This window comes from Delphinapterus leucas, chromosome 20 (genome assembly GCF_059928025.1).
Source record: "Delphinapterus leucas isolate spDelLeu-1000000601 "Yukka" chromosome 20, BTC_Dleu_Yukka2, whole genome shotgun sequence".
NCBI lineage: Eukaryota > Metazoa > Chordata > Mammalia > Artiodactyla > Monodontidae > Delphinapterus > Delphinapterus leucas.
Window position 1 is genome coordinate 27,292,596 of NC_143148.1, and position 26,990 is coordinate 27,319,585.

Sequence of the window (26,990 nt, forward strand, 5' to 3'; positions counted from 1 at the left end):
CTCCATCGACTGCTCTTGGCACCCTAGCTTGAGTTATTTTTATTATAATGTAAGAATGCACACAAGGATAAATTTCTTATGCTTAAAAAAGGTTACAAAAACAAAACAACCAGGTAAATACAGATAAAATGACAGAATCAATAAAATTAAAAATAATTTATGGGACAGATGATGTTTTATGCAGATCATATTGCTACTCTCAATGTAAATATGATATTGCCTGCTGTGGTGTTGGGAATGCACTGGAAATGCCTTTGGTACCTTGCCATGTGACAACTCAGTTCTCTCATCATTTTTCTCTATTCTGAAAACTGTAGAAATGTTCAGGGGTGCCGTTTGACCTTTACTTGGCATATATGTGTGATACATGTATCAGGTCTTACCCTGTTCTTGACTGTTAGTACAGACCAATTAAAATCCTCTTCTTTGGCCTTAGCTTGATGGTAAACACAACAGCACATGTGGGCTGGAGAATCCCTGGGCAGCTCTCTGTTTCCAGAGAAGCATCTGGATGATCCAGAACAAGCTCATGCTAATGCTATTAGAGTAATATTGAAGTGAAAACACACAATTTAAAAATTCTTATAGAGAACATATGGACTTAGAAGAAGTATCTACAGGGCCAGTTTGAGACACATTTCTTTCTTTCTTTCTTCCTTTCTCTCTTTCTCCTTCCTTCCTTCCTTCCTTTCTTTCTTTCTTTCTCTTTCTCTCTCTCTTTCTCCCTTTCTTTCTTTCTTTCCCTCTTTCTCTCTCTCTCTTTCTTTCTCTCTTTCTCTCTCTCCCTTTCTCTCTCTCTCTCTCTCTCTTTCTCCCTCCCTCCCTCCCTCCTTCCCTCTTCCTCTCCCTCTCCCTCCCTCCCTCCCTTTCTTTCCTTTCTTTCCTTCCCACGCCACGTGCGTGGCACGTGGGATCTTAGTTCCCCAACCAGGGATCAAACCTGCGTCCCCTGCACTGGAGGCAGGGGAGTCTTAACCACTGGACCGCCAGGGAAGCCCCACGTTCAGTTATTTTTATTATAACTTCAGGGTTTTTAAAATTGCTTCTCTTTAGTGCTTTTATATATTATTGTTTTTTCTCTTGATTACAACCAAAATAAAAGCTGGTATTCTTAATCTCAGATCCTGATGTATGTGTTTAAATATAATTTTACTGCCAAAAATCTGTCAAATTTGGTTTTTATTACGTTAGTTTTGTTTTTTGTGGATAACATGACCCTCAAATACCATGTCTTCTCACTGTTAAATTCTCAACTGAGTTGTCCCTATTTGAAGTGTAAGACTGCCAATTTGATTTTAAAATATTGGAAGTGAATTATGGTGAGATAGAGCTGTGAAGAAAGAAGCTTCATGTTCCCCTGGTTATAAATGCCTTTGGCATTTGTTTCTACTTGAAGACAACTTTTTCCTAATGCTTTTTTGAGGGAAGAACGTCTCACCTCTTCAGATAGGTCTGGGGGCAAATGGCTAAGAGACATGAACTAAAGCCCTGCGCTGTCTCCTGACAGGAAATCCCTTTCACACTCTCTCTCAAGGGTTCTAGTATGTAAGTGTGTTTCCTATTTGTGTGAACTCCTATATTTAGCGCCTAAAATCAAAATTCTTATCTTCTATGCCTGACATGAAGTTTTATGACATGTGGACGTGGGTGTGGGTAGATGTACATATGTCAGCTGAGGGTCCCTTCCTCAAGAAGTGCTTTTCTGTACTGTGTCCTGGGTCTGGGGACACAGAGCTGCCTCGGAGAGTCGAGTCGGAGCAGGGAGGCCTGTGAGCAGGGCATCTGCTGTGAACTCGCTTGGATTGACTGCTGGGCAGGAGGTAGGACTAAGACTAGAGGGGCAGGAGCGCTGCGGAGGAGCTGAAGTGACACTGCTTCTGGGAACTTGACTGAGGAGGTGCTAGTGGAGCTCGCAAAGGCTGAGTAAAAAGGTGTTCCAGGCACAGGGCCTGCCTGTACAAGGGCGGGGCTCTTGAGGAGGCCTGGCGTGTACCAGTACAGTTCTTTGTGGCTGTACTGGGGGGGAAGAGGCATCAGGAAATGACACAGATAGCTTGAGGAAGGGTGCTCACGTGGAAGATGGCCCAGAGAAGGGAAAAGCTAGGGGCAGGGAGACCAGTTTGGTTTCCATTTTGGGGAAACAATAACTCAGGGAAGAAAATGCAAGCAGGAAGGCTAGGTTTTGGAAGAAGACAAGGAATTTCATTTTGAATGAGTTTGAGGTGACATATAGGTAGAGGAGTCTAGCCGGCAGCCGGAAATATAGGACGTGTGTGTGTGTGTGTGTGTGTGTGTGTGTGTGTGTGTGACAATTTCTTTGTAAAAATCAAATTCTAGAGCCTCCTGAAGATGTCACTCAGACTGCTCTAGGGATTGCCCCAGGGCTTGCTGTTATTCACTTCTCTTGGTGCCTACTTGCATTTGAAAAAAATCAAACAGTACAAAAGGCTGTATAAATCCCTATACCTCAGACCTCAGTCCCACCCCCTCCCCCCAGAGGAAACCACTGCGAGCAGTTTTATGTATTCTTCCAGAAATTTGTCTTGCATATACACACACATTTAAGTCCCTAGAAGGGGTGAGTCAGACAGCAGCAGAAACTTACTACTATACTCACTGCATCATGCATGCCGTAACTTCCCAACTGTGTCATGTGTCAGTTGCTGCGTGCCCGGGTTTGGGGTCCCTCTCTGCTCAAGTCTTCCAGCTGCCTGGTGTGTAGCCTTTTGGTCTGCAAAGCTCGATTATTAGAGTAAGCTGAGTCTTTTTCCTTTAAGTGTTAATTTTCTTTAATGATATTTTTCCGTGTTATAAAAATATACAATGGTAATTAACGTGTATGCATTTTAAATGATAGACTATATATATATCAGTGTATACTTTAAAAAAAGTGAGTCTCTTCCCACCCCCAAATTCACTCACCAGGTTTAGTCACCATAAACAGTATGGTATATAGACCGTGTTCTGTGGGGGCGAAGCTTTGGGGAGATACACACACGTGTGTATTTTTCACATGGAAAATATAAAGAAGATGACAAGTGACCTGTAATCTCTCCCAACAGATAATGATGATTCCTGTTAGAAAAGCAGACAAACAAATAAGCACTAGTGGTTTTAAAAAAATTACAAGATTATACAGAGTGATACGAAATAAAAAACTAAAGTGTCCCTACCTCTCCTGCCATGCCCTGTCCCCACAGCCATCACTGTTAACAGTTCTCCTTCCAGAAAACTTGTAATGCAAATAGAAACATATGGTGACTCTCTCTCTTTGTGTGTGTGTTTTTATTACTTTATTTTATCTTTTAAAATTTATTTTATTTATTTATTTGGCTGCGCCGGGTCTTAGCTGTGGCACGCGGGATCTTCGTTGCGGCATGTGGGATCTCTTTCCCTGACCAGGGATCGAACCTGGGCCCCCTGCATTGGGAGCATGGAGTCTTACCCACTCGACCACCGGGGAAGTCCCTGTGTGTGTCTTTTTAATGTACATGAAAGGGATCCTTTCTTTTAAACATAACAAATCTTAGATCTTTCTCTCTCAGCTCATTTAGCTCTTCATCATTCTTTTTAATGGGTTATTGGCTATAGTTCAAGGGAAGGTCAATGAGTACTCCTATGATTATTTAATTGGATCCCATTGATGGACATCGAGGCTGTTTCTCAGTTACTTAGTATCCTAAATCATGCTGTGGTGAATATCCTTGTTCCCTCATGGAAATATTTCTGAAGGGTGAAAAGAAGGGGATTTGTTCTTAAACAGCTTTACAAAAACCTGCACATATTTCATGCAAATATTCAACTCGATGAGTTTGGACATATGCATCCCCCCATGAAACCATTACTGCAGTCAAGGTAATTGATACGTCCAGCACCTGCAAAAGTTTCCTTGTGTCCCCTCACTTGTTTTGTGGTAAGAATGCAACACGAAATCTACCCTCTTAACAAATTTTTAAGTGCATAACACAGTATTGTTAACTACAGACACTGTGTTGTACAGCATATCTGTGGAACTTATTCATCTTGTTTAACTGAAACTTTATACCCATTGAACAACTCCCCACCCACACCCCCATGCCAGCCCCTAGCACCCACAATTCTGTTCTCTGCCTCTGTGAGTTTGTTTTAAATACTGCCTATAAGTGGAATCATGCAGTATGTGTCTTTCTCTGAGTGGCTTATTTTACTTAGCATAATGTCCTTCAGGTTTGTCTGTGTTGCAAATGGCAAGATTTCCTTTTTTAAGGCTGAATAATATGTCATTATAGATATAGACCATGTTTCCTTTATCTGTTCATCTGTCAATGTGCATTTCGGTTGTTTCCATATCTTGGCTATTGTGAATAATGCTGCAGTAAACATAGGACTGCAGATAAGATACTCTTCCAGATCCTGATTTTAATGACATAATGGGATTTTAAAAATTATTTATATAAGCATTATTTATCACTAATTAATACAACAACCTCTGGAGAGGTTGTAGTAGTTTATATTTTTACATACAGCATGTGAGTGCCTTTTCCATATGTCCTTGTCAAAATTGGTTATTATTAATCTTAAAATTTGGGGGGGGAGTAATTGAATAGAACTTTGTCAATGCCTTCATGTAAATCTGAAGTTATAATTAATGAGGACTTCAGTTATGGAAACTGGAAAGCTTGCCCTTGATGTGGCAGTGTTCTCAGGCACATTGCAAGCTGGGCAGGTGTCCCTCAGGAAGCAGCCCCTGAACAGATTTTGGCTGAACTGCAGGGAGCAGTGTTGAGCAGCGGGGCCAGCAGTGGGTGATCTGCCTGCCTTGGCCCGGAGGCATCAGGGAGACTGCCATGTTGCCTCTGGTTTTGAGGGTACAGAAGCTCCTAAGAGACTCACACCGCCACCCTGGGCAACCCAGCTGAAAGGGTGTGAAGCAGTTCTTCCCTTTGATAGCCAGAGAAACTGAGCCTTTGAGGGCCATTTTGAGAGGCTAACATTTCTCCCTGGTGGAACTTTTCTCAGAGCAGAAGCAATTTTTTTTTTTTCATGTCTCTGTTTTGACCTAAATTATCTGTGGGGTTGTACTTTTTAAAATACAGAAGCTATTTTTTGTTGATATTTCTTCCTTGTCACTTTAAATTTTTGTATTATCATTAATTTTGAGATTAATGTAAATTTTACCCCAGCAAATTAATTTTGATTCTGTTTTTTTGGGGGGGTGGTATCCTCTCCAGTTGTATAGTAGCACCTACTTTATCATATTGCTTTTATATTATGTACTTTTCCTTTAAAAACAGGGAGTGGGTGTGCTTTCATGCTCACTTTATCTTATAAAAAGAAAACATTGATATCCTGATAGAGGGCACTGTGTTTTGATCACTCAGGAATTTTGATCACAGGAGAGCTGTATTTTATTAATTTAAGATGAGAAACCATAAGGCTGCGTATGTAGCATACAGCAATGTTTACTAATTAATCATACTGAGTTTTGACCCAGATGTGGGGGAAACTAAAGTTTTCTCTGAGTCATTGATTTCAGAGGCACAAAGTTGCGTTAATATGTGAAAGCAAACTTGCAAAGTTTCTCTAGTTTCCAGCCTTTATTAGGTCATCATGTCACTCAGAGGTGTGCCAGGCATGCAGTAGTTACTCCAAAAATGGGAGTCAGTTCCTTCAGGATTTTTGAAGCCGCCCCTAGATATACATGGCACCATGCCAGTAAAATTATGCAGTCCACAGGGATAGAGCCCCTCAGAATTATTTAAAAATCTTTACTGGAAATTTATTTCCTAAATATACCAACATTTCTCACTTAGTTCTTTAAGCATTTTACAAGTAGCTAGTTAAATATAGACGAGATATAGGTAGTGATGTTTGTGTTTGGTGTGGGTAAAGAGATGACCCTGGCAGGCTTGAGATGGGTTCTCTTGTTCTTACTGTTCGAGTACGTTTTTGTTTTAATAGCCCTCCCTTTTTCCTTTATTCCTCTTTCCCCCTTCCAATATGGCAAATGCAAATCTACAGATAAGCTGTAGAACCATATTTTCCTAAACGGGAAGATGGTTCCATGGATTTTTAAAGTTTAGGGTAGTCTTGATTCAAGGATTTGTCACGTAAAACTGTAATATCTTGTCTCCAAATTAATGTGCTAATTAGAAACCTAAAAGCCTAGTGATAAACAGGAATTTTAGAATCTTCTCCACTTTTTACCAAGTTCAGAAATCTCTTCTAAGACCTTTGTTTGCTTTATGGTCATCTAGTTTTTTTTATTTATACTTGTAGTGACGGGGACCTTACTACCTTGCAAGGCAACCCCTTTCCATTTCCCGAAGCTATCATCATTGGAAAGCACTCCTGTTTATCTGCAACCTGCCTGTGGTGGAACAGTGCAGAATATATATATTACACATCACAAAACTACTTCAAATGAGTATTTCTTTTCATCATTAGATGGAAACTACCCAGTGCAAGGATCATGTGTGACTAGCCTTTTTCCTTGTAATGCCCTGAACGTGGGCACTCGGTAGTGTTCTTATTTAGTTTCATATGACTTGAAGATTAACTGGAAGACAGGCTAAATATTTTTTGCCTGTATTTGAATTAGAAAATGTGTAAGTGGGCCTTTGTAGAATAGATAACAGTCAAATTTAGGAGGTTTTTTCCATTGGTTAAAATGGAAGTATTCTACAGTGATCTGCTTTCGAACCACAAACTCTGATACATAGCAAATGATCCAGTTAGATAAGAAGTCCGTTTATTTTGTTGTTTATTTGTGGGCCTCATCCCTGCCAAAAGTGCAGAAGAGTAAAGCAAGCTGTAAACTCTGTAATGACTAGTCATTTTAGCTGTTATCTTTAAGAAGCCAAAGGGGATAACCTTAGAGAATATATTAAAACCTGGGAAGCTTAAAAAAAATCAGAAGATCCTAGGGTACCTAGAAGCATACCAAGGAAGACTTGATTCCACCTGCAGAACTCCCTGGAGTTTTTTTTTTTTTTTTGCGGTACGCGGGCCTCTCACTGTTGTGGCCTCTCCCATTGCGGAGCACAGGCTCCGGACGCGCAGGCTCAGCGGCCACGGCTCACGGGCCCAGCCGCTCCGTGGCATGTGGGATCCTCCCGGACCGGGGCACGAACCCGTGTCCCCTGCATCAGCAGGCGGACTCCCAACCACCACGCCACCAGGGAAGCCCATCCCTGGAGTTTTAAAATCCAGTTTTCTGTGGTATTGCACAGTGAACAGGCAGAACGCTGCTATAAATCATTCCTTACCAAATGGCCCAGGGTTTGAAACTAAGGGGCTGAAAAGGCTCCCTGTTGCCAACCCTTTGGTCGTGCCTGAGGACACCAAGGCCAGAAAGTGCCAGTTGCTTTTCAAAAAGAACATAGCTGCCCTCAGGCTGAGCCTGAGTCTGGAACTCAAGTGTTTTTGACTCTGTCTAAAAATAAAACATCAGAAGAGGCAGAAACTGTTGATTGCTTACTCAGCCACATTTTAAATGTTATAGCCAGCGGAGGTTGGGATTTAGACATTTTTCTTTCCTTTCTTTATAACCATTTTGGATGTCCTGGTGTTTCTAGCTTCCTGTGAATCCCGTACGCGCTCTGGACCTGAATGGGCTTGCCGCTGCGGGCACACCCCTCCTTCCGGATTCTGTTGCTTCGAGGCTGCACTGCCTGCCACTGCCCCCCAGCATGCTCCCCTCTGGCACTTGACACCCATTGCGATTTAACTAGTGCCCTTCTCCTGGCTTCCTGGTCCATCACAGTGGTGCTAGACTGAGATGCCACGAGCACAACCTCACTCTGGCTTACCTCCAGCTACCTGGAGCCCGGCCTCCCACCTTGTCTGCATCCAACGCAAGTTCAGCAGACTTCCTCCCATTTTATATTCAGTTTTCCCTCCTAGAGGTAGCGCTTCACAGTTGCGCCAGCTTGTTAAGGAATGCTATTTTCGTCTTCTTCTCTTCTGCAGTAGTAATTGACTACACCCAGCCCCTTCGCCAGCCTAGTTTTTCCTTTCATCTTGTTCATTGATGCCCCCAGCCGCTCAGGCCTCAGCCCTTGCAGGTGTCCTCACTCCTGTCTTTCCACTGCTGGTCATGCCCTGCGGCCCAGCCATTGTGTCCGTGTGTGTGGCACTTCTGGAGCCCATTTCTTTCCTTCCACCATCCTCCAGGCCTTCAGCTAGTTAGTTCTTCTACAGTTGCAGTAGTTTATGAGCCATTCCTCCGCCTCCAGTCTCGTCTCTTTCCCAATCCATTGTTGGCACCACTGCCAGATGAATCTTCTTAAAATGCTCCATTTTTTAAGTCGGCCTTTCCCGGGTCCCTCTCAGAGGCATTTAAATAGCTCCGTTACCCCGGGGAAGGTCTGAACTTCTTAGCTTTTCGTTCAAAGCCTGCCGCCATCAGGCTCTGCCTTGCTCTCAGCTGCTGTTCCTCCCTTTACTCCTCCCTCCGCCACAGGCTGTGCCCTCTGCTCGGGGCTCCCTGAGTGTGCCTTGTACCTCTCGGTCTCTGGAAGTCGTCTTAGCTCCTTCGTGGAGCCTCGTCTGCCAGCCATTCTTTTCAGGTCTTTGCTGATATTCACTGGCTGACCTATTCATTTGACACTTAATTCACGAAGCAAACATTATGAAAGACACGCTGTTTTGCTCCTGTGAGGAATGGATTACAGAGGGGTTAGAGGGTCATCCGCGCTGCCAGGAAGCTTGTCTTTGCCACCTAGATTCTGTATCTTCTTGTGTTCATATCTACTGGATCAGAAGTGTAAAGGCAGAGGCCAGGCCTTACACTTGAAGTTTAAGAAATTTAAAAATCACCAGCACCCAGCAAATATTCTGCACAGGCAGATAAATACGTGCTATGAGAGCTGCTAGTACACTTCTATTAAGGCTTCTTGGAATTTGGAATTTCTTGTTTTATTTATTTTGGCATTTTGATTAAATTTTGTACGTTCCCATTTTAGCATGAATTGTAACTTTAAAATTAAGGTGAGAAATCTGTGAATGTAAAATCATCAACTGAGTTATCTTATAGACTTAAGGAGGTAAGATTATTTAAGCTAGTGATTTCTCATTAGTCTGGCCCCGCTCATATTAACTTTTCTGCTTTTTTTTTTTCAGTCTGCACGAAGAAATAAGTGATTTTTATGAATACATGTCTCCAAGACCAGAGGAGGAGAAGATGCGGATGGAGGTGGTGAACAGGATCGAGAGTGTGATTAAGGAACTCTGGCCCAGTGCTGACGTGAGTACCTGTCTGGGTAGAAGGGTGCTTCGGTGGTAATATCCCTGTGTATGTGCATCTGTAGAGTTGTGATCTAATGAAATTTTAAAAGCAAAGAATTTTCTTCAGCTTTTAGAATTTTGGGCTTCCTAATTATTTGCATTGAATTGGATGACTTACTTAAAACTGTTTCTTTGCAGTACTGAATAGCAGCTACTAACTGCAAACTATTTTTAGGAATCATTACTATAAAGAGAAGAAAGACAAATAAAGCCTCCTTGTAGTAGTGGGTTATTTGGATGTGATGTATCAAAACGCTGTTACTATTTTGTTCCAGCCTGTCAGTATGAACATTACATAATTGTGTACAGCTGAATGAAGATGTCAAGTAGGAATTTCTTATGTCATTTGAAATTCGTTTTCCTAGGCTAATGCAGGCGTGTGTTCTACTTTCCTGAAACTGCTGTTTTCTTCTCTTTTTCTAATCACTCCTTGCCTCCCAGTATAGCTCCCACCCAGTGAACAAAACTTTTGCCCAAGATTTCCTCTGCTTATTTGTGGTTCTTATTGTGGACACTCACTTTTTAGGGCTCCTTTGAGGGTCTGTTGTACAATTTTGTGCATTCGAAGAAGTAACTTATTAGAATCCATTACATTGTACATTGTGTTGTATAGCTTTTCTTTAGACTCCGTCATGGGCTGGTAAAGGTGAAGCCAGGGAAGTTTTTCTGGTCCAGTTGGCAAAACAGAGAAGCCTCAAATAAGATACTGTAGGTACAGGGAAGAGGGGAGGACACTAATAATATTTTATTGAGCAGCCACTGTATACCACGTTGTTCCTCCCATGTGATCTAGATTGACAGCTTTCAACCGGGGATAAGTTTCTCCCCCAGGAGGCATCTGGCAATGTCAGAGACATTTTTTATTATCGTGACTGGTGAGGTGCTCCTGGTATCTGGTGAGTAGAGGCCAGGGAGGTTGCTAAACATCACATGATGCACAGGACAGCTCCTCAACACAAAGAATTATCTGCCCCGGATGCCAGCAGTGCTGAAGTTGAGAAACCCTGATCTAAATCAGTCCTCCTCCTTCTGAGGTGGGGGATTTTATCCACAATTTTTTTTTGCAGATGAGGCGCACGAGGCTGTGATTAGGTTCCTGGGTCCATCTCACCTCAAAAGTTGAAGTTTTTTCATTGTTCATCCTTTATTGCAATTACTTGCAAACACGTATTTGCCTGAGTCTTCCACTGTTCTCTGTGGTTTGAGATAGGATATGTCCTGATTTTATGCCACAGCATGATGTTATAATGACAGTGCCTGGTGTTCTCTGTGGAGATGGCCTACAGGCTGGCACTTGTCCTGGAACTGAAGTAGTCTGACCCTAATGCAGTAATCTATGCGAAGATTCCTTTTGAGAGAACAGAAGTTAAGGATTTGTGATTATATCTCTAGATTATCAGGGAACATTAGTGACCTGAACATTACTTTTGATAGGTTTCTATTTAAGTCTACATATTTGATATTTGAACCTAATAAGTTTAAGCTATATTCCGAATGTCTGCCTATAAGCCACGGGATCCCGCTTCATGAAAGCACGGTGTTAGAAAAAAAATGCTCTTGTAGTACTAAAAATTACCAGTAGAGGGTGGCAAAACCCTGCATTTCTCCATAGCTTGGTGGCTTTTCATCTGATATTTTAATATAACAATTTTTTCTCTTTTAGGTCCAGATATTTGGAAGTTTTAAAACTGGCCTGTATTTACCTACTAGGTTAGTACATTTATGGCACTCATAAGGGATTGTACATTTTTTTAGAGTGTCTGCGCTTTGACTGTTGAATGTGTAAGAGTTGAAACAAAGCAGGTTTATGAAACAAAAATTCACTTACCTGTATTTTATTTGAATTATCTTGAAGTAGAATATCACTGCAGAGAACTGTTCAACCCTGTAACTTAACCCACTAACACAGATGTTAATGTCATATTATGGTAAAACACCTGATTATGCTCTAGAACTTTGTATTCTCTGGAATGCCAGGTCTCTCATTTTTTATTGAGAACTCATACTATTAGCTCCTGTTCCAGTGTTCTGATTCAGAAAATCAGGGTACAGACTCTTCTCTGAGGGAAGTCTTGGTCTTCTCAGGCCTCTTGTTTGTTTCGGTCTTCTCAAATGAGGGCTGTCTTGGCCCATACATAGCTGGGGGTGGGGTGTGTGTGTTGGGGGTGATTTTGGGGGTTAGTAAGACTTCCTTGAGGAGTGGGTACCCGTCCTCTAAGAATTGAAATGCTGTGGTCTTTACGAAGCGAAAACATTTATGATGTTTTTGTTTTTATTGTGGTAAGAGCACTCAACCTGAGATTTACCCTTTTAACAAATGTTCGCGTGCACTATAGGCATCCATCATGTTTTTCATTTGAGTTTGATTCAGTCTACTTTACCCAAACTTAAAATGTGTTAAAGTGGATGGATCCTAGCAATTTCCATTCTTCCCATTGCTGTCTTAGGCCTACAAAAGCCATAAAATATTCAACTTTGAGTCCATTCATATTTTTCCTTATTTAGGTTCTGAGCCTCAGCAAAACCTGAGTCACTCTTTCTAATAATTTAATTAAATTTTATGAACAGTACTGCATTTACCTAGTTCAGATTTGAAAAGAGCACACACGTAATTACAATGAAAAGTCTGGATCCCACCTCTCTCCCCCAGTTTCTCTCCTTGGAGGAGCTGCTATTACCAGTTCTTTGCATATCCTTCCAGAGATATTCTATGCATATAAAAGGAAATGTGTGTTTCTTCCTTTTGTACACAAATGGTAGCATACTAGATACACTGCCTGCATCTTGCTTTTTATACTTAATAATGTAAGCCACAATCAGTTAACCTCATTCACTTGGAAAGTCTTAAGTTTTTTAGTACCAGAAGCCTTTATGAACAGGAAACGTTAACTGGTGTTTTTGAGGTGTTACTTCTTTTAAAATCACCCCGGGAAATGACCAGGAGAAGGAGGAGGTTGTTAAAATCACCAGTTTCCACTTCCTCTCTAAAAACAGTCCTCACCAACACATTTAGTCTTCGTTGGGCAGGGTGAGAAATAGAGTTCCATTGTACTAACCTGCTGTCTGTAGCTTGAATGAGTTAAAGAAAGTACAGTTTCTCACTTCTTGAAACAACTCTTGTGTGTGCTCTGTGTTCAGTGACATCGATCTTGTGGTGTTTGGGAAGTGGGAGAACCTACCCCTCTGGACCCTGGAAGAAGCTCTTCGGAAGCATAAGGTTGCAGATGAGGACTCGGTGAAAGTTCTAGACAAAGCAACTGTAAGTTCTTCAACATTTCCTCTTAAACTCTCTAGGTTACTTATGCATGAAACTTGTAAAATTAAAATTCAATTTTGGTGAGCACCGTCGGATTGTGAGTGAATTATTCCTTCCTTTTGTTCATGATCACAGTGCTTGTACATAAAAAGTTGTGTTTGTGAGACAAATGAATTATTCTGGTTGTACATTTCTTTAAAAAATATTATTCAATTTATCATACATAATACTGTAGAGATTTTTTAATATAAAAAACATAAGTAAAAATGTGGATATCTGATACAGTTTATAGTTGCACAGCTGTTGCTTTTCTGTCATATTTTGTATCCTTGAAGAATTGTATTAATTGAAATTTTGTACATCAAGTCATATTTTAACTAACGGAATGGACATTAAAGAATTTTCACAGAAGCTCATTTTAGAAATAAATATGTCTATTTTAGAAGTTTGGATTTTTGCATATTAGGTTTTATTAGAGCAAAACAACTTGTATTGTTTTTTATTAAAAGCCGTTAATTTGGAAATCCAGTTCTGTACACAAAGTTTGCTGGCCTGTGTTTTCTAATACATGGTAGAAATAGAGCTTTTTTTTTTTTTTTTAAAGAATTCCTGATATCGCATATAAATCATCCTATCATTTTTCATTTGAGAATCATTCTTACATTTTAAGTTCTCTTGTTAGGTTGTTTTTTGGGCTGTTTGCAAAACTGACCATAAAGGCCAGCGACTTACTGCGTGTGACTTAAGAATCTAGCAGTTTTCTTATTGGAAACGGTTCGGTGCTGTTGGGCTGACGTTCATAATTCTTGATTTTCTTGAGTTGGAAACTGTTCTCCAAAGTATATTAATGTTGAGAAAGTTTTTGTTACCTGATTTCAAAATTCTCAGTTAGTAGAAACTACAAATATATTGCATGAGGTTAATGCTAAATATGTAATGTAAAATATCTAGAAGGCCAAGTCAACTATGGTACGGAGTGTTCAGAATACTCAGTGTTTTTATGTCCTCATGAGGAGGTGAAGACCTCAAGTCTGATAACCTTCCATCCCCTGATTTTGTCATTTAATTTGGTTAAAGTGTTTAAATTTTACCTGTCTTCTCTTTCTAGGTACCTATTATTAAATTAACAGATTCTTTTACCGAAGTGAAAGTTGATATCAGCTTTAATGTACAGAATGGTGTGAGAGCAGCTGACCTCATCAAAGATTTTACCAAGGTCAGAGAATTTATAGTGTTTATTCAGTGAAAATGTTAGAAATGGAGTTTTGTTTTGAGATTCTGTTGTGGTGGTGTTCTGATATACTTGGCTAAACTATTTTTATATGTGTATCACTGACAAATGCTTCTTTTCTGTGCAGTGGTTTTACTTTCCTTGAATCTGCTTGTAATAATCAGTAATTTATAATGTGACCTCAAGTAAGAATTAAGGGTTGAGGAAGCTTTTGAAGAACTTCTCTCCAAGAGTTCAGATTAAGACCCTCTCTAGGGAGCCTTTTCTAGATTTTAATCCCCAAGTCACCTGTAAGATAGGTCCTGCAGGTGTCCTTCTCTTATCTTGCAGTGGTTTAAGTCTGTTTCTGCTTATTCTGTTTTCTTCCCAGGTAGTGCAGAATTTGTCAACATCATCTTCAGAACATTTCACATGCTTAAACCCATCAGCTTTTTTCTCCCAAAACTAAAACTGTGAACTGCTTTGGCTTATGTAGAATATCATTTCTCTCCATTCACAATGTTTTTCTTTTAATAAATTTATTTATTTTATTCATTTATTTAATTTTTGGCTGCATTGGGTCTTCTCTGCTGCACGCGGTTTTCTCTGGCTGCTGAGAGCGGGGGCTACTCTTCGTTGCAGTACGCGGGCCTCTCACTGCAGTGGCTTCTCTTGTTGCGGAGCACAGGCCCTAGAGCACGCGGGCTTCAGTAGTTGTGTCAGATGGGCTCAGTAGTGGCAGCACGCGGGCTCCAGAGCACAGGCTCAGTAGTTGTGGCGCACGGGCTTAGTTGCTCTGTGGCATGTGGGATCTTCCCGGACCAGGGCTCGAACCCGTGTCCCCTGCATTGGCAGGCGGATTCTTAACCACTGTGCCACCAGGGAAGCCCCCACGATGTTTTTGTTTTTTAGCAGCTCTTCAGGTTCACCTTTTTCTTTTTATGTCAGAAAAAATTTTAACTCTCCTGTGGTAAACATTATATTCTTATATAAATGAGCAGAGTATAGAAAAGCAGAAAAAGAAAAGAAATATTATCTGTAATCCCACTCTTTTGGAGGCATTGGGTGTGTATAAAGTTTCTTTTTACCAGAAAGAAACTTCTTAAAAAATTGAGAATAATACGTATGATAAAAAATCTTACCAGTATAAAAGGGTAGTGAAAAGTGAGTCACCCTTACACCTTATATGCTTAGACCAGCTTCATAGGATGTGCCTTCATCGGCTTTTTTTCTTTGCTTTTTATCCTCTTCTTGAAATTTTTAACAAAAGGAATATAGCACGCTATATACAAGATGTCTAATACTTTTTTTCTAACTTAATATTTTGGTGGGTTTTTCTGTATCAGCACAGTCAGGGTTCCTTCATTCTTTTCACTGACTACATGGTTGTCCCTTGTCAGGATTATTGTGCTTTGTGTAGCACTTCCGCGGTGTTGTTTCCAGTGGTTTTATCTGTTACAGAAAGTGCTTGGTGGACATCCTTCCATGCCTACATCTTTCTTTACACTGATAAATTGTAGGAAGATTCCCGGAAGTGGAATTTCTGGGTCAGAGGATATATGCAGAAAAAATTCTGTTGGAAATTTGCCTAGTTGTTCTTTAAAGAGACTATATTTCTGAGTTCAACTGTAGCGTTTAAAAATGATTATTTCTCCATATTTTTGTTGTTTCTCATGCTTGCTTACTTTGACATGATTTGCAAAAGTTTAAACTTTTTTCTTTCTTATGGAAGCAGTTTGTTTTCGTTGTAAGTGTCAAGAAAAGAGTGGAAATCACTAGTAATTCTACCGCCCCTAGGTAATGGCTGTTGACTTCTTTCTCGATGTTTGTGCTTGCTTTGTTCCCCTCGGCGTCCCTAGCCTAGGGCCTGGCTTGTGGAGAGAACTTAATGAGTGTGTGCCTGAGTGAAAGACAGACTCACACTGTCCATATTTGCCAGCATGGATGTTCTCACCCTTCTTTGTAAAGCACAGAAGGTGGGTCTGTGTGTTCACCTGCCCGCATGGAGAACAGCAGGCAGGATGGCTCCTGCTTCTGGGCTCTGCACAATCATCTGAAGGACCCTGGTCTGCCTATGGAGTGCCACCTACAAGAAGTGATTCTTTAAAATCCCACTGATTTGGTGCTCTAAGAGATGGGAATTCCCTGGCGGTCCAGTGGTTAGGACTCTGCACTTTCACTACATGGGGCCTGGATTCGATCCCTGGCCGGGGAACTAAGATCCTGCAAGCTGGGAGGTGTGGCCAAAAAAAAGAATTGAGACATTGTCCTGTACTGTTTCTGTTACCTATTTACAATTGAATATTATTCGGTAATGGTCATAAATGAGTGTCACAAAATATGTATTGCTAGCGTTTCTGTCCTGTAGTGAGTGCTTGGGTGCTGTCATTTACGTCTACATGTTTTAGATTTTAGATGTGAGGAGACAATCCTTAATTACTTTTAGCTTACTTTTTTATAGCTTGTTTTTAAAATAGAAAATTAAGTATGTTACATATGTCCACCAAAGTTTGTAATGTAAGGACCGGTTTATACTTAGAGACCACATATGCTGTTAATGCTTAGAGCTATTATTGATGTAGGAATTCATTGAAAATACACTTTTCTTTTCCAGAAATATCCTGTATTACCATACTTGGTTTTAGTATTGAAACAGTTCTTATTACAGAGGGACCTTAATGAAGTATTTACAGGTGGAATTGGTTCTTATAGTCTCTTTTTAATGGCAGTGAGTTTCCTTCAGGTAAGTTATACCATACTAGCGTACACTAAACATTTTTTAAAATAAATCAGTTGGGAATCATTTTGGAAAAAATTTAAATCAAGCTCTAATTAGAGTGTTTCCCTTGATTACTTACGACTTCTCCCTTTAAACTAGGTACCTTTTTATAATTTAGCAAATAAGTACTTTAAAATCCCTAGGGAAGAATTTTTTTTTATTATTTTTAATCCCGTGTGCTCTAGTATTTTTGAGACTTTTCACTGCAAATTTTAGCATGCAAAAGTATGGTGTGGTCTCCATAGGTGTAAATAGTAACACAAATGCCAAAATTAAGAATGTCTTCTAAGCAACTACTCTTGTAAGTTTAGCTGGAATTGAGATTTGCTGTCTGGTTAAGATGAGTTAGAAGTCTTACTCTCGTCATTGAGCATATTTATGTGGCGCAGTGTTGCCAACTGCGTGACTCGCTGGTGAGTCAGAATGACTCCCCTGATGCTGGGCCAAGCCCGCGCTCTCAGCATCCTGGAGCAGCTGTAAAATTCAGCCTTATAAATTGTCCCCCACCAGGTCCCCCCACACCCATGGGGCTTTAATTTAGGTTGTCTATAACACAAGTACTATTATGATTAGCTTGCTCTAACTCCATGACCTATTGGCTGCTATGCTAAAGCAAAATTATAATAATACTGTTTATAGAAGTTAGAATGTCATTTATTATCCTCACCTTGAATTCAGAGAAAGTCCAATATAATTCTTTTTCTTCTCATTTTAGTTACATCCCAGGGAAGATGCTTGCATCCCCAATACAAACTATGGTGTTCTCTTAATAGAATTTTTTGAATTATATGGACGACACTTCAATTATTTAAAGACTGGCATCCGGATAAAGGATGGTGGTTCCTATGTGGCCAAAGATGAAGTACAGAAAAATATGCTAGATGGCTATAGGCCATCCATGCTTTATATTGAAGATCCTTTACAACCAGGTATTGAATTTAGGTAAATTTATGGACGTTCAAAGAAAAAGGCACTGGGAATTCCCTGGCAGTCCAGTGGTTAGGACTCACCCCACGCTTTCACTGCTGAGGGCCTGGGTTCAATCCCTGGTCGGGGGAACTGAGATCCCGCGGGCCTCTCAGTGCGGCAAAAAAAAGAAAAAGAAAGAAAAGGGCATTGTCAGTCATCATATTGTACTTTAAACTCTCTTCAGATGAAAAATTAAGCATTAACTTGTAATTGTAGTCATTTTTTTTCCCCTCAAAATTTTTTTTTTTTTTTTTGCGGTACGTGGGCCTCTCACTGTTGTGGCCTCTCCCGTTGCGGAGCACAGGCTCCGGACGCGCAGGCTCAGCGGCCATGGCTCACGGGCCCAGCCGCTCCGCGGTATGTGGGATCTCCCCGGACCGGGGCATGAACCTGTGTCCCCTGCATCGGCAGGCGGACTCTCAACCACTGCGCCACCAGGGAAGCCCTCAAAATATTTTATAAGCAAACACATGAACATAAACACACACACACAGCAGGAAAACACATTGCATACTTCCAAATGAGTTGAGTTGGGAGTGGAATCCATTCGACTCTTAAAGGCAAAGGAGAATGGGTATTAACTATATGGGTGGGTTTGTGCATCTCCAGTTTGGTGCCATTTTTCTTCTTTCTTGCGTCCTCACTGCTCCTGATTCTAACCAATTGTCAAACGGCGCTTTAAGTGAGGATTTTGAGGTCATTAGAGGGAGTGAGCTCGCTCATATGTCTCAGAATTCATGAGGGAAAGGGTACCAAGAGATAGCTAAGTTTCCCTTTGGACCCCTTCTTTTTAATTTTGCATAGTCTCCCTGTGCTTTTTCCGGCTTTATGTTGGCTTAAAAGTGAGCAGAAAATGAATTCCTCCTGTGCTTTCATGATGCTGTGTTTGCTTGCTTGTATCCTGGTTTTTCTGGGCAATATTTTTTCCTGATATAATTGTAAAATATTTAGATTCCGTGTTATCGGACTTCAATGGAAATGCTTTTAGTCATTTGCTTTTAATGTATTGGCCTTGAAAATGAGTAAGGAAAGGGAGTTAAGAGATAGAGTAGTTACCTAGGAGCCCTTTTCCGGCTTGATGAGCCATCTTATAAACATTAATAGTTCTGTGTGGTGACTTCCCTGGCGGTCCAGTGGTTAAGACTCTGCACTTGCAATGTAGGGGGCTCAGGTTCGATCCCTGGTCGGGGAACTAGGATTTCCATATGCCGTGCAGTGCGGCCAATAAAAAAAAAGAAAGTTCTGTGTTTATTCATTGAGGAAATGTTTACTGGGAGCCTACCCTACCTAAAGGACACTAAGGTTTTTTCAGCAAGATGGTCCTTGCTTTTTAGTAGCTCATAATTTAGTGAAGGAGATGTCTGTATACCTACCAAGCAAAAAATAAGTATTTATAATTTAGCTTGGTTTCCCTCTTAGGGAAAACCAGGCCGTTACTTCTTTTACTTGCATGACTGTGTATGGGATAGTCCTGTTGGGCCAGAAGACATTTAGGCAATTTATGTGACATAAGAACATATTTATGCGTGATGCACGTGTTTATAGAGTCTGGGGAGCTGTGGGACCGACTGACAGCTCAGATTCTGAGTGCCACTCTAGCAGGATAGTGAGTGCCCTTGCTCTCCCAAAAGAGGGCTCACAAACATCTAGTTCATTTTAAGCCACGGTAAGTTTTAATATCTTATGTACATATTTCTTTTAAAGGTAATGATGTTGGAAGGAGTTCATATGGGGCCATGCAAGTGAAACAGGCCTTTGATTATGCCTACGTTGTTCTGAGTCATGCTGTATCGCCAATAGCAAAGTACTATCCCAACAACGAAACGGAGAGGTAAAAGTTTAACTAAAATCAGCCCATTGGGTCAAAATTGGTTGTGGCTTCTTATCTTCAAATTAATGTACCTCCCCTCTTTTTTTTTTTTTAAACACTTGCAGCATATTAGGTAGAATAATTAGAGTAACAGATGAAGTTGCCACATATAGAGACTGGATATCAAAGCAGTGGGGCTTGCAGAATAGGCCTGAGCCTTCATGCAATGGTAAGAGTTTTTCATCGATTGAGCATTAGAGGCTTTTCTGTGTTGTGTGTGCTTAATGGGAAGAAACGTTTTCCAATCTTTTGCCACTCTTTCAGGAAATGGTGTTACCTTGATAGTAGATACTCAGCAGTTAGATAAATGTAATAATAATCTATCTGAAGAAAATGAAGCCCTTGGAAAATGTAGAAGTAAAACTTCGGAATCTGTTAGTAAACACTCTTCAAACTCTTCATCAGGTCCAGTGTCTTCCTCTTCCGCTACACAGTCCAGCTCTAGTGACGTCGTAAGTATGAAGACATTGTTTTCTAAACCTAGACCCTTAGGAGTTCTGTTGGGGGTAACTCTATCTAGAGAGCCAAGGCTAGCTCATTTTCTTGTTTGTTCCTGGGAAATTTTAATAACTTTATGATTGTACTTTTTTTTTTTTTTCTTGCAGTACGCGGGCCTCTCACCGTTGTCCCCTCTCCCGTTGCGGAGCACAGGCTCCGGACGCGCAGGCTCAGCGGGCACGGTCCACGGGCCCAGCCGCTCCGCGGCATGTGGGATCCTCCCGGACTGGGGCACGAACCCGCGTCCCCTGCATCGGCAGGCGGACTCTCAACCACTCTGCCACCAGGGAAGCCCTATGATTATACTTTTTCTCAACATTGTGTTCAAATTTTCAAGCATACAGCCAAAAGTGGAAGGATTTTAGTGAACATCCCTATACGCCACCACTAGATTCTACCATTAACATTTTACTGGCTTATCACAGAGCTGTCCATTCATTCACCAGTTCATCTTATTCTTTGATACATTTCAAAGTATTGCAGACATTAGCACACTTCCCACAAAGTACTGTTGTGTGCTTGTCATTAACCACAGTTCAGCGTTTGTCCAGTTTTCTCTTTTGATATAAAATTAACGTATAAGGAGATCTTAATTATACATTTACTAAATTTTAACAAATGCATACACATGTGTAACCCCAAATCCTAGCGAGATACAGACTATTACCATCACCCCAAAGAGTTCCCTCATGATGTTTTCAAGTAAATTCCCAATCTTACCCTCAGAAGTAACCACCACTACGATTTTCTAATACCATAGATTAGTTTTGTCTGTTTCAAAATTTTATATAAATGGGATATATACTCTCTTGTTCACCATTTAGAAATGTACAACTTAAGTGGTTTTCTTTTAGCATATTTATGATATTGTGCAGCTATACCACTATCTAATTCCAGGACATTTCCATCACCCCAAAAACAAACCTATTAGCAGTCCCTAATTTCTTCTCCCCCCCGTGCCCTGGAAATCCCTAATCTACTTCCTGTCTTATCCTGAGTTTACTTAAAATCAAGATCTATTAATAAAATGGACTTTATTGGCTTCATTAAGTGTATAACATAAAATAATCTAAATATGGAAGAGGAGGGCTTCCCTGGTGGCGCAGTGGTTGAGAGTCCGCCTGCCGATGCAGGGGATGCGGGTTTGTGCCCCGGTCCCGGAAGATCCCACATGCCGCGGAGCGGTTGGGCCCGTGAGCCAGGGCCGCTGAGCCTGCACGTCCAGAGCCTGTGCTCCACAACGGGAGAGGCCACAACGCTCTGAGAGGCCCGTGTACTGCAAAAAAAAAAAAAAAAATTGTAAATATGGAAGAGGCGTAGTTTTTCGTTGTCGACGATGACTGTTTATCATAATGAAGTCGTAAACGCTCACATGCAGGATCTACCTGTGGGCAGCTGTGGTTCCTAGAGCAGAGCTGTGGAGGACAGAATGCTGAGCTAGATGTCACAGACACAGAGGGGCAAAAGCAGATACAGCCTCGAGAGGGCGCCTTAGGGACTGAGAGTATGTGTCTCTGAAATGCTGGGCAGAGTGTGAGGGGAAAGGTAGAGCTGAGGAAAGAGTAGCAGTCATGGGCCCAGCAGCCCAGAAACAGGTGGGCTCAGACCGATGTCTCTGGGAAGTCTGATCCACTCGGTGTGTTCGGTGCAGGGAGCACTGATTTGTCATCGCAGACTCTGAGAGACTGAGCTTTGTAAAGTGACTGTTTTGTATTTGGTTGAAGACATTGAATCAGGGACCGGGACCTAGGTCCTCACTCTTTACCATGCCCTTTCCACTATACCATGGTTCATTTTCTGTAAATAAAAATGCAAATAAACTTGGACCTCTATGAGCTCCTTCAAGGCCGATTAACAAGGTCAGGCGTGGGCAGTGGATTTAACAATGAACAGAAACCCTCTGATAGAATAAGCCACTTTAAATGTTTGGAAGAAAACTTAAGCAGTTAATTTTATAAATTCCTCAGTGTGCTTCCTTTAACTCCCAAATGTTTATTAGACTTAGTCCAGAGAGTGCTTAGCTGAAGTTCTTTTCCTTTCTTAATATTGAATGTCTAAATTATTACTGTGTCACATTATAATTCATGTGACTTGTGTTAGGATTCCGATGCGACACCGTGCAAAACCCCGAAACAGCTGCTCTGCCGCCCGTCCACTGGGAACCGGGTAGGGTCGCAAGATGTGTCCCTGGAGTCCTCTCAGGCAGGCGGGAAAATGCAGAGCACCCAGACCACTAACATATCCAACAGCACCAACAAATCCCAGGTGTGTGGAATTTGTGTTTTTGATTGTTAATATTCCGTATAGACTATTTAAGAGTTTTGTACGTGCATATACATATATACGTATGTATTCATACACATTATGGGTTTAAAGAAAGCTCTAGGTTAAAAAACAAACATATTTTGTTCTAAGAGGTGCCAAAGCGTGACAGTGCTTCTAGTAACAGGATGTCCTGAGGATCTTTGTGAGACACCATTGTAACATAAACCTTTGTGGGAATCTAGCACCTGGTCCTTATAAGATGTCCCGGCCAACCCACCTTATTACAGATTCAGCATAAAAAAAATTGCTTCAAGTTATAAAAAGTTTCGGCTGTACTTGAAGTAAACTCACGTGAAGTTTTTGCATGACCTCATTGCAGTGTTGTGCACATCTGGGAATAATATATCCTTTTTTATTTTAAAATTCAATACCTGGTTGCCTGTGTTGAAATGATCAGGCAGCAGTCAGCCATAGTCAGCTGATTAGCTTTAGCTTTGACTTAAAAAGGCCACAGAGACACTCTATTGGAAGTTTTTCAGTTGCCTGAAATTTTATTCATTGTGAGTAATGAATCAAAATGAGGGGAAGAAGTCATTTCGTACTCGACTCTGGCCTAAGGCCATCACACCCTCTCCCAGTACATCAGGGACCCTGGGGAAGGCCCCTTGATTGTTAGATTGACTGTTAATGTCAGTCACCTCATGTGTGACTTGACTCGCAGAATCCACTTTACCTGTAGTCATGTGCACCAAACACAGACTCGTTTAGAAATGGCAATTAAAGTGACACGTGATAGCAGGAAAGGAGTGGCCAGCTGTGATGACCCCTGACCTGGCAACACACCTGCATGTCTGACAGCTTCTTCCAGTAATGCCATTTGTTACGTGGTGTATCGGTCGATAGGCTCCTTAAGAAAAGCCTTACATTGCATATACTCTGTTAAGAAGACAGGGCTTCTTCTTAACAGAAGAAGTGGCCTATGTTTTTTGATATTTAAAAGTTTTAGAGCCCGAGAGAGTTAACCCCTGTAGCATCGTTTTCTGCCTGCTAGATAAGTCAGCGTGTTCCTAGTTATGAAAGCTCCCCGAGGTAGGTCTTAGCCAGTGCTCTGTTGAATCTGCAATACTGATGTCTTTTTGACCGCTTTCCTTCTCTGCAGCATGGATCAGCAAGGCTCTTTCGTTCTTCCAGCAAAGGCTTCCAAGGTACAACCCAAACAAGCCATGGTTCCTTGATGACAAACAAACAACATCAAGGCAAATCAAATAATCAGTATTACCATGGCAAAAAGAGGAAACACAAGAGGGACGCCCCCCTCTCAGACCTTTGTAGATAGTCGGCGTTGTACGATGGACTGTCTTCTGTGTGCAATGATCTCATGCTCAGGACAGTTGGATAGGGACTCCTGGGAAACATTCGGGAGCCTTACACTGTTCAGACGTTGATTTAGCAACTGCGTTTTTTCCCAGCTCGCCACGGAATGGATCATGAAGACTGACAACTGCAAAAACGAAAAGCACGCAAAAAAGGGGGAAAAAAAAGGCTGCTCATTTGATAAGTCATATGCTATAACAGGGTCATTTTAAGATTTAAAGCTTGAATGTAAAATAAATCTATTTCTCATTGGCTTTATGCAGAGTTATAGGGAATAGTATTCAGTGTGGGTAGGGTGATAGAAACAAGAAACAATTTCAGAGGATGGGGTGGGGAAGGAAAACACAGGTATCTTATAGGAAGTCCAGATTTCAAAGGGGAAAGTGATCTGTGCATGTTTTTCTTTTTTAATATTTTTGCATATATTTACCATTTTATTGTGTGTATATATAGATGACCATATAGGAAATTGATATTTGTAATAGTGGATTTGTTAATACTTTTTACATAACATTACTGTTTAAATTGTAAACAGATTTTTCTCAGGATTAGTTTGAAAAATAATCTGAATTGTCATCTTAACATCCATCTATAGGGAAGTGATTAGTTCTATTACTCAATTTGTTTCCTCAACATTGAAATGACTTAATAGAACCCTTGTGACCTGCTGCAAAAATTTTCCTCTCTAAAGAAAAGGTTATGGTGGCAAATGACGTTTACTTTATTTTGTAAAAAAAAAAAAAAAAAAAAAAAAAAAATACGTACTATGTACTTTTGTGTAAACACTGAAAAATCTCTAGTCATCTCTAAGAATTGACTTGCAACTGTTTTCTATAGTGCTGTCGTCTTGGGCAATGGGCAATTACATGACTTTGTGTTTGTTTCCTTTGCAGTCTTTTTTTTTTTTTTTCTTTTCTTCCTAATAGGAAAAAAAAAAAAAGGCCACCCACGTCTGGTCCCATTCCTGTTGCAGGGAGACCTCGAGTCCCACAGGCGTTGCATGCTGGCTCCTCTAACCCCGTGTGCCGCGTGTGCTTGTTTTTCTCATCTCTTATTCTTTTTTAAATTCATGCTTAACTACTGTGGGAGAGAGTAACTGTAAACAGCTTTAATTAAATCATACTGATAAAAAACTATTTTCTTATACTCCACTTTATGCTTTTGGTATTGTTGATCTTTAAAAATTAAATGGTCTTTGATAATGGATCTATTTTGTATTGCCTTATTAAGACCAAATACTTCTTGTCATCCCATTCTTTATCCTCTCCTTTCATGGAATTGTTATCTTTAATTAAAACTTTTTTAAACATTGGCTTGTTTCAGTCATACTGTAAATTTTGGTTATGGTCAGTTTTGAGTGCAAATGAGATGTATAATTCTGTTATTCATCACACGTTGAGTTTGAAGCTCGGTTGGAAGTATTTAATAGAATGTAAGTGATATTTCTGAAAATGCTTTCTTTCAAGGTGAACACTCCTTGTGTTCAGCATCACTATGTCTGGCTCTGGTAATTACAGCCATTTCTGAGATGAGATTCTTTTATAAATATATACATATAAAGTACTATTGGCTTTTAGGAATTTCTTTTATATATGTTTATGAAATACTGAAGACCAATCAGACCATTAATGGACATTTAGTGCAACTTTTGATAAAGAAAATAATGCTAAAATAAGACCAAAACTGATGTCATCACTGAAATTAACAGTTTTCAATGAGTTCGTATTTTAATTCACAACAAAAACTATGTGTTCCAAAACTGGAGGTTCATAATACTTGTGTAAACCGTGGAAGATTTTAAATGTGATGTTATTTTGACAATGTTTTAAATTTTAGAGTCACCTTTTATTCTGGTCAGAATTTTTATCAAGATGTTGAGCTTCTGTTTTTTGAAACTAGTTCGTCATAACGTTGTGCATAATCACAGTATTTATTTTCTAGGACTATTGTGAATGTGTAGACTTATGTTTACTGCTAAGGGAACAATTATTTATAAAATAATATTAAATCCAGTATTAGCTGCCTATTTCAGACACTTAATACTTGCAGAGATCCATGTTACATTTACCACACTGAAGTTTTGTTTCAAAGAATCACCCTCATTGTTGAAAGTAAACGTACTCTTAGGGTGCAGGTATTAGTGTTTCAATAAGCATGTGATTGTTTTAAGGTGGTGGTAGCGGGAAGATAATCTTGATTCCATTGGGAATCTTAGGTTTTCGTACATTTATTGGGAAAATAGTTTTTCCTGTACTGCTGACGTTTCTTTTTGGTAAACAGTATCTTTCTAAAAGAAAAGCATGAAGGAGAAATTGAGGTGTGTACATTTCCTCAAATGACCAGCATTGTATTCGTGAATACTGTGTATCTTGCAATGAACGGTGTGGAAGCTGTTCATTTTTCAACCTGAAGTAAAATACTTTCAAGAACTTTTAGTTTGCCTGCTCATTTGTTTTGTACATTTCATCTCTGTATTTGACTCCTGTCTTTTTTCTCTTCTGAGTTTAAATAGTTTCTATAAAGATTTTGTGAATATGTCAGAAACATGCCATTTAAATATTATGGTCCATCCATATCCATGAGTCATAACCTTCCTTTGCTAGTACTTGTAGGATGGGGTTTTACAAATCTGGCCTCACTGTGGTGACATTTCTCTGGCAGTGGCGTATGTGTACCTGGCTGGTGTGGAAGCTCCTTAAAAAGTCATAATAAACTTTTCAAAATACTGGTTTTTAGAGGTGCTGATGGGTCAAAGAGGTGTCAGCACAAAACCTGAGTGGTTGTGCTTTGATGATAAAGGTAAATGCATTTGTTCTTCCATTTTTAAGGTGTCCGTGAAGGTGCCCAGTTTTTAGTGTCTTTGATTTGTTTGGAGATGTTGCGCGTGGCTTGCAAATCTAGCTTTGATCTGCGGGATCCACTGGTTTTACATGTAGTCGCCCTCCGGTCTTCACCAGTTGATCATATTATATTTTTGTCCTGTTTTGAGTGTTTTACATTTCCTTGCATTTTGAACCTCTCATTAATATTTAGGTTTAATATTTAGGTCATTTGCTTTGGCTCCAGATATTCCTGGATAAAGTCTTCACAGAGCAAAACACGTGCGGCAGGGAGAGCATTTTTAATAGCCTTTTTTCCTCTGGAGTCTTAAATCTCCTTGTGTTTTCTTTTCATTGCCTTAAGCTATGGCCTAGTGTTTGGGGGTTCTGAACTGTAGGTGGGTCACGAGAGAGTATGGCTGCTCTGAGCTGCAGGACCCTATTGCTGTGACGTGTATCCATTGCAAAGACCTCCCCGATGACTAGGACGTAGTTTTTTAAGTTGCTCTGTAGAAATCCCTAGGAATCACCATGGGTATTATTGATAAGTTTTGCTGCTATTTTTATTGTTCATGACGTATCTTCTCAACTTCAATATCCATCTAGAGTGTGAAACCGATCAGTTCCCTCAGCTGTCAGACGCTGTTGATTTCTTAGTGTTTCAGTCACTAACTTGGAATGTT

The 26,990-nt window shown here is 40.4% G+C and overlaps 1 protein-coding gene across 2 annotated transcripts in view; it reads left to right on the forward strand.

Moving 5' to 3' along the window:
* The window catches only part of TENT4B (terminal nucleotidyltransferase 4B), a 62,261-nt gene extending 36,344 nt beyond the window's left edge, over window positions 1–25,917 (forward strand). Inside the window, exons 2-12 of one of the 2 annotated variants that reach the window (XM_022555151.3) lie at window positions 9,103–9,226; window positions 10,931–10,977; window positions 12,406–12,526; window positions 13,632–13,739; window positions 16,348–16,476; window positions 17,228–17,441; window positions 19,186–19,312; window positions 19,417–19,520; window positions 19,757–19,803; window positions 21,950–22,114; window positions 23,274–25,917. In XM_022555151.3, the coding sequence (XP_022410859.1) occupies window positions 9,103–9,226; window positions 10,931–10,977; window positions 12,406–12,526; window positions 13,632–13,739; window positions 16,348–16,476; window positions 17,228–17,441; window positions 19,186–19,312; window positions 19,417–19,520; window positions 19,757–19,803; window positions 21,950–22,114; window positions 23,274–23,450 (1,363 nt within the window). In that variant the 3' untranslated portion in view covers window positions 23,451–25,917. Of the gene's footprint in view, window positions 1–9,102; window positions 9,227–10,930; window positions 10,978–12,405; window positions 12,527–13,631; window positions 13,740–16,347; window positions 16,477–17,227; window positions 17,442–19,185; window positions 19,313–19,416; window positions 19,521–19,615; window positions 19,804–21,949; window positions 22,115–23,273 lie in introns of both variants that reach the window. The other variant, XM_022555150.3, reaches the window with a different exon arrangement.
* Window positions 25,918–26,990: the final 1,073 nt, after the last annotated feature.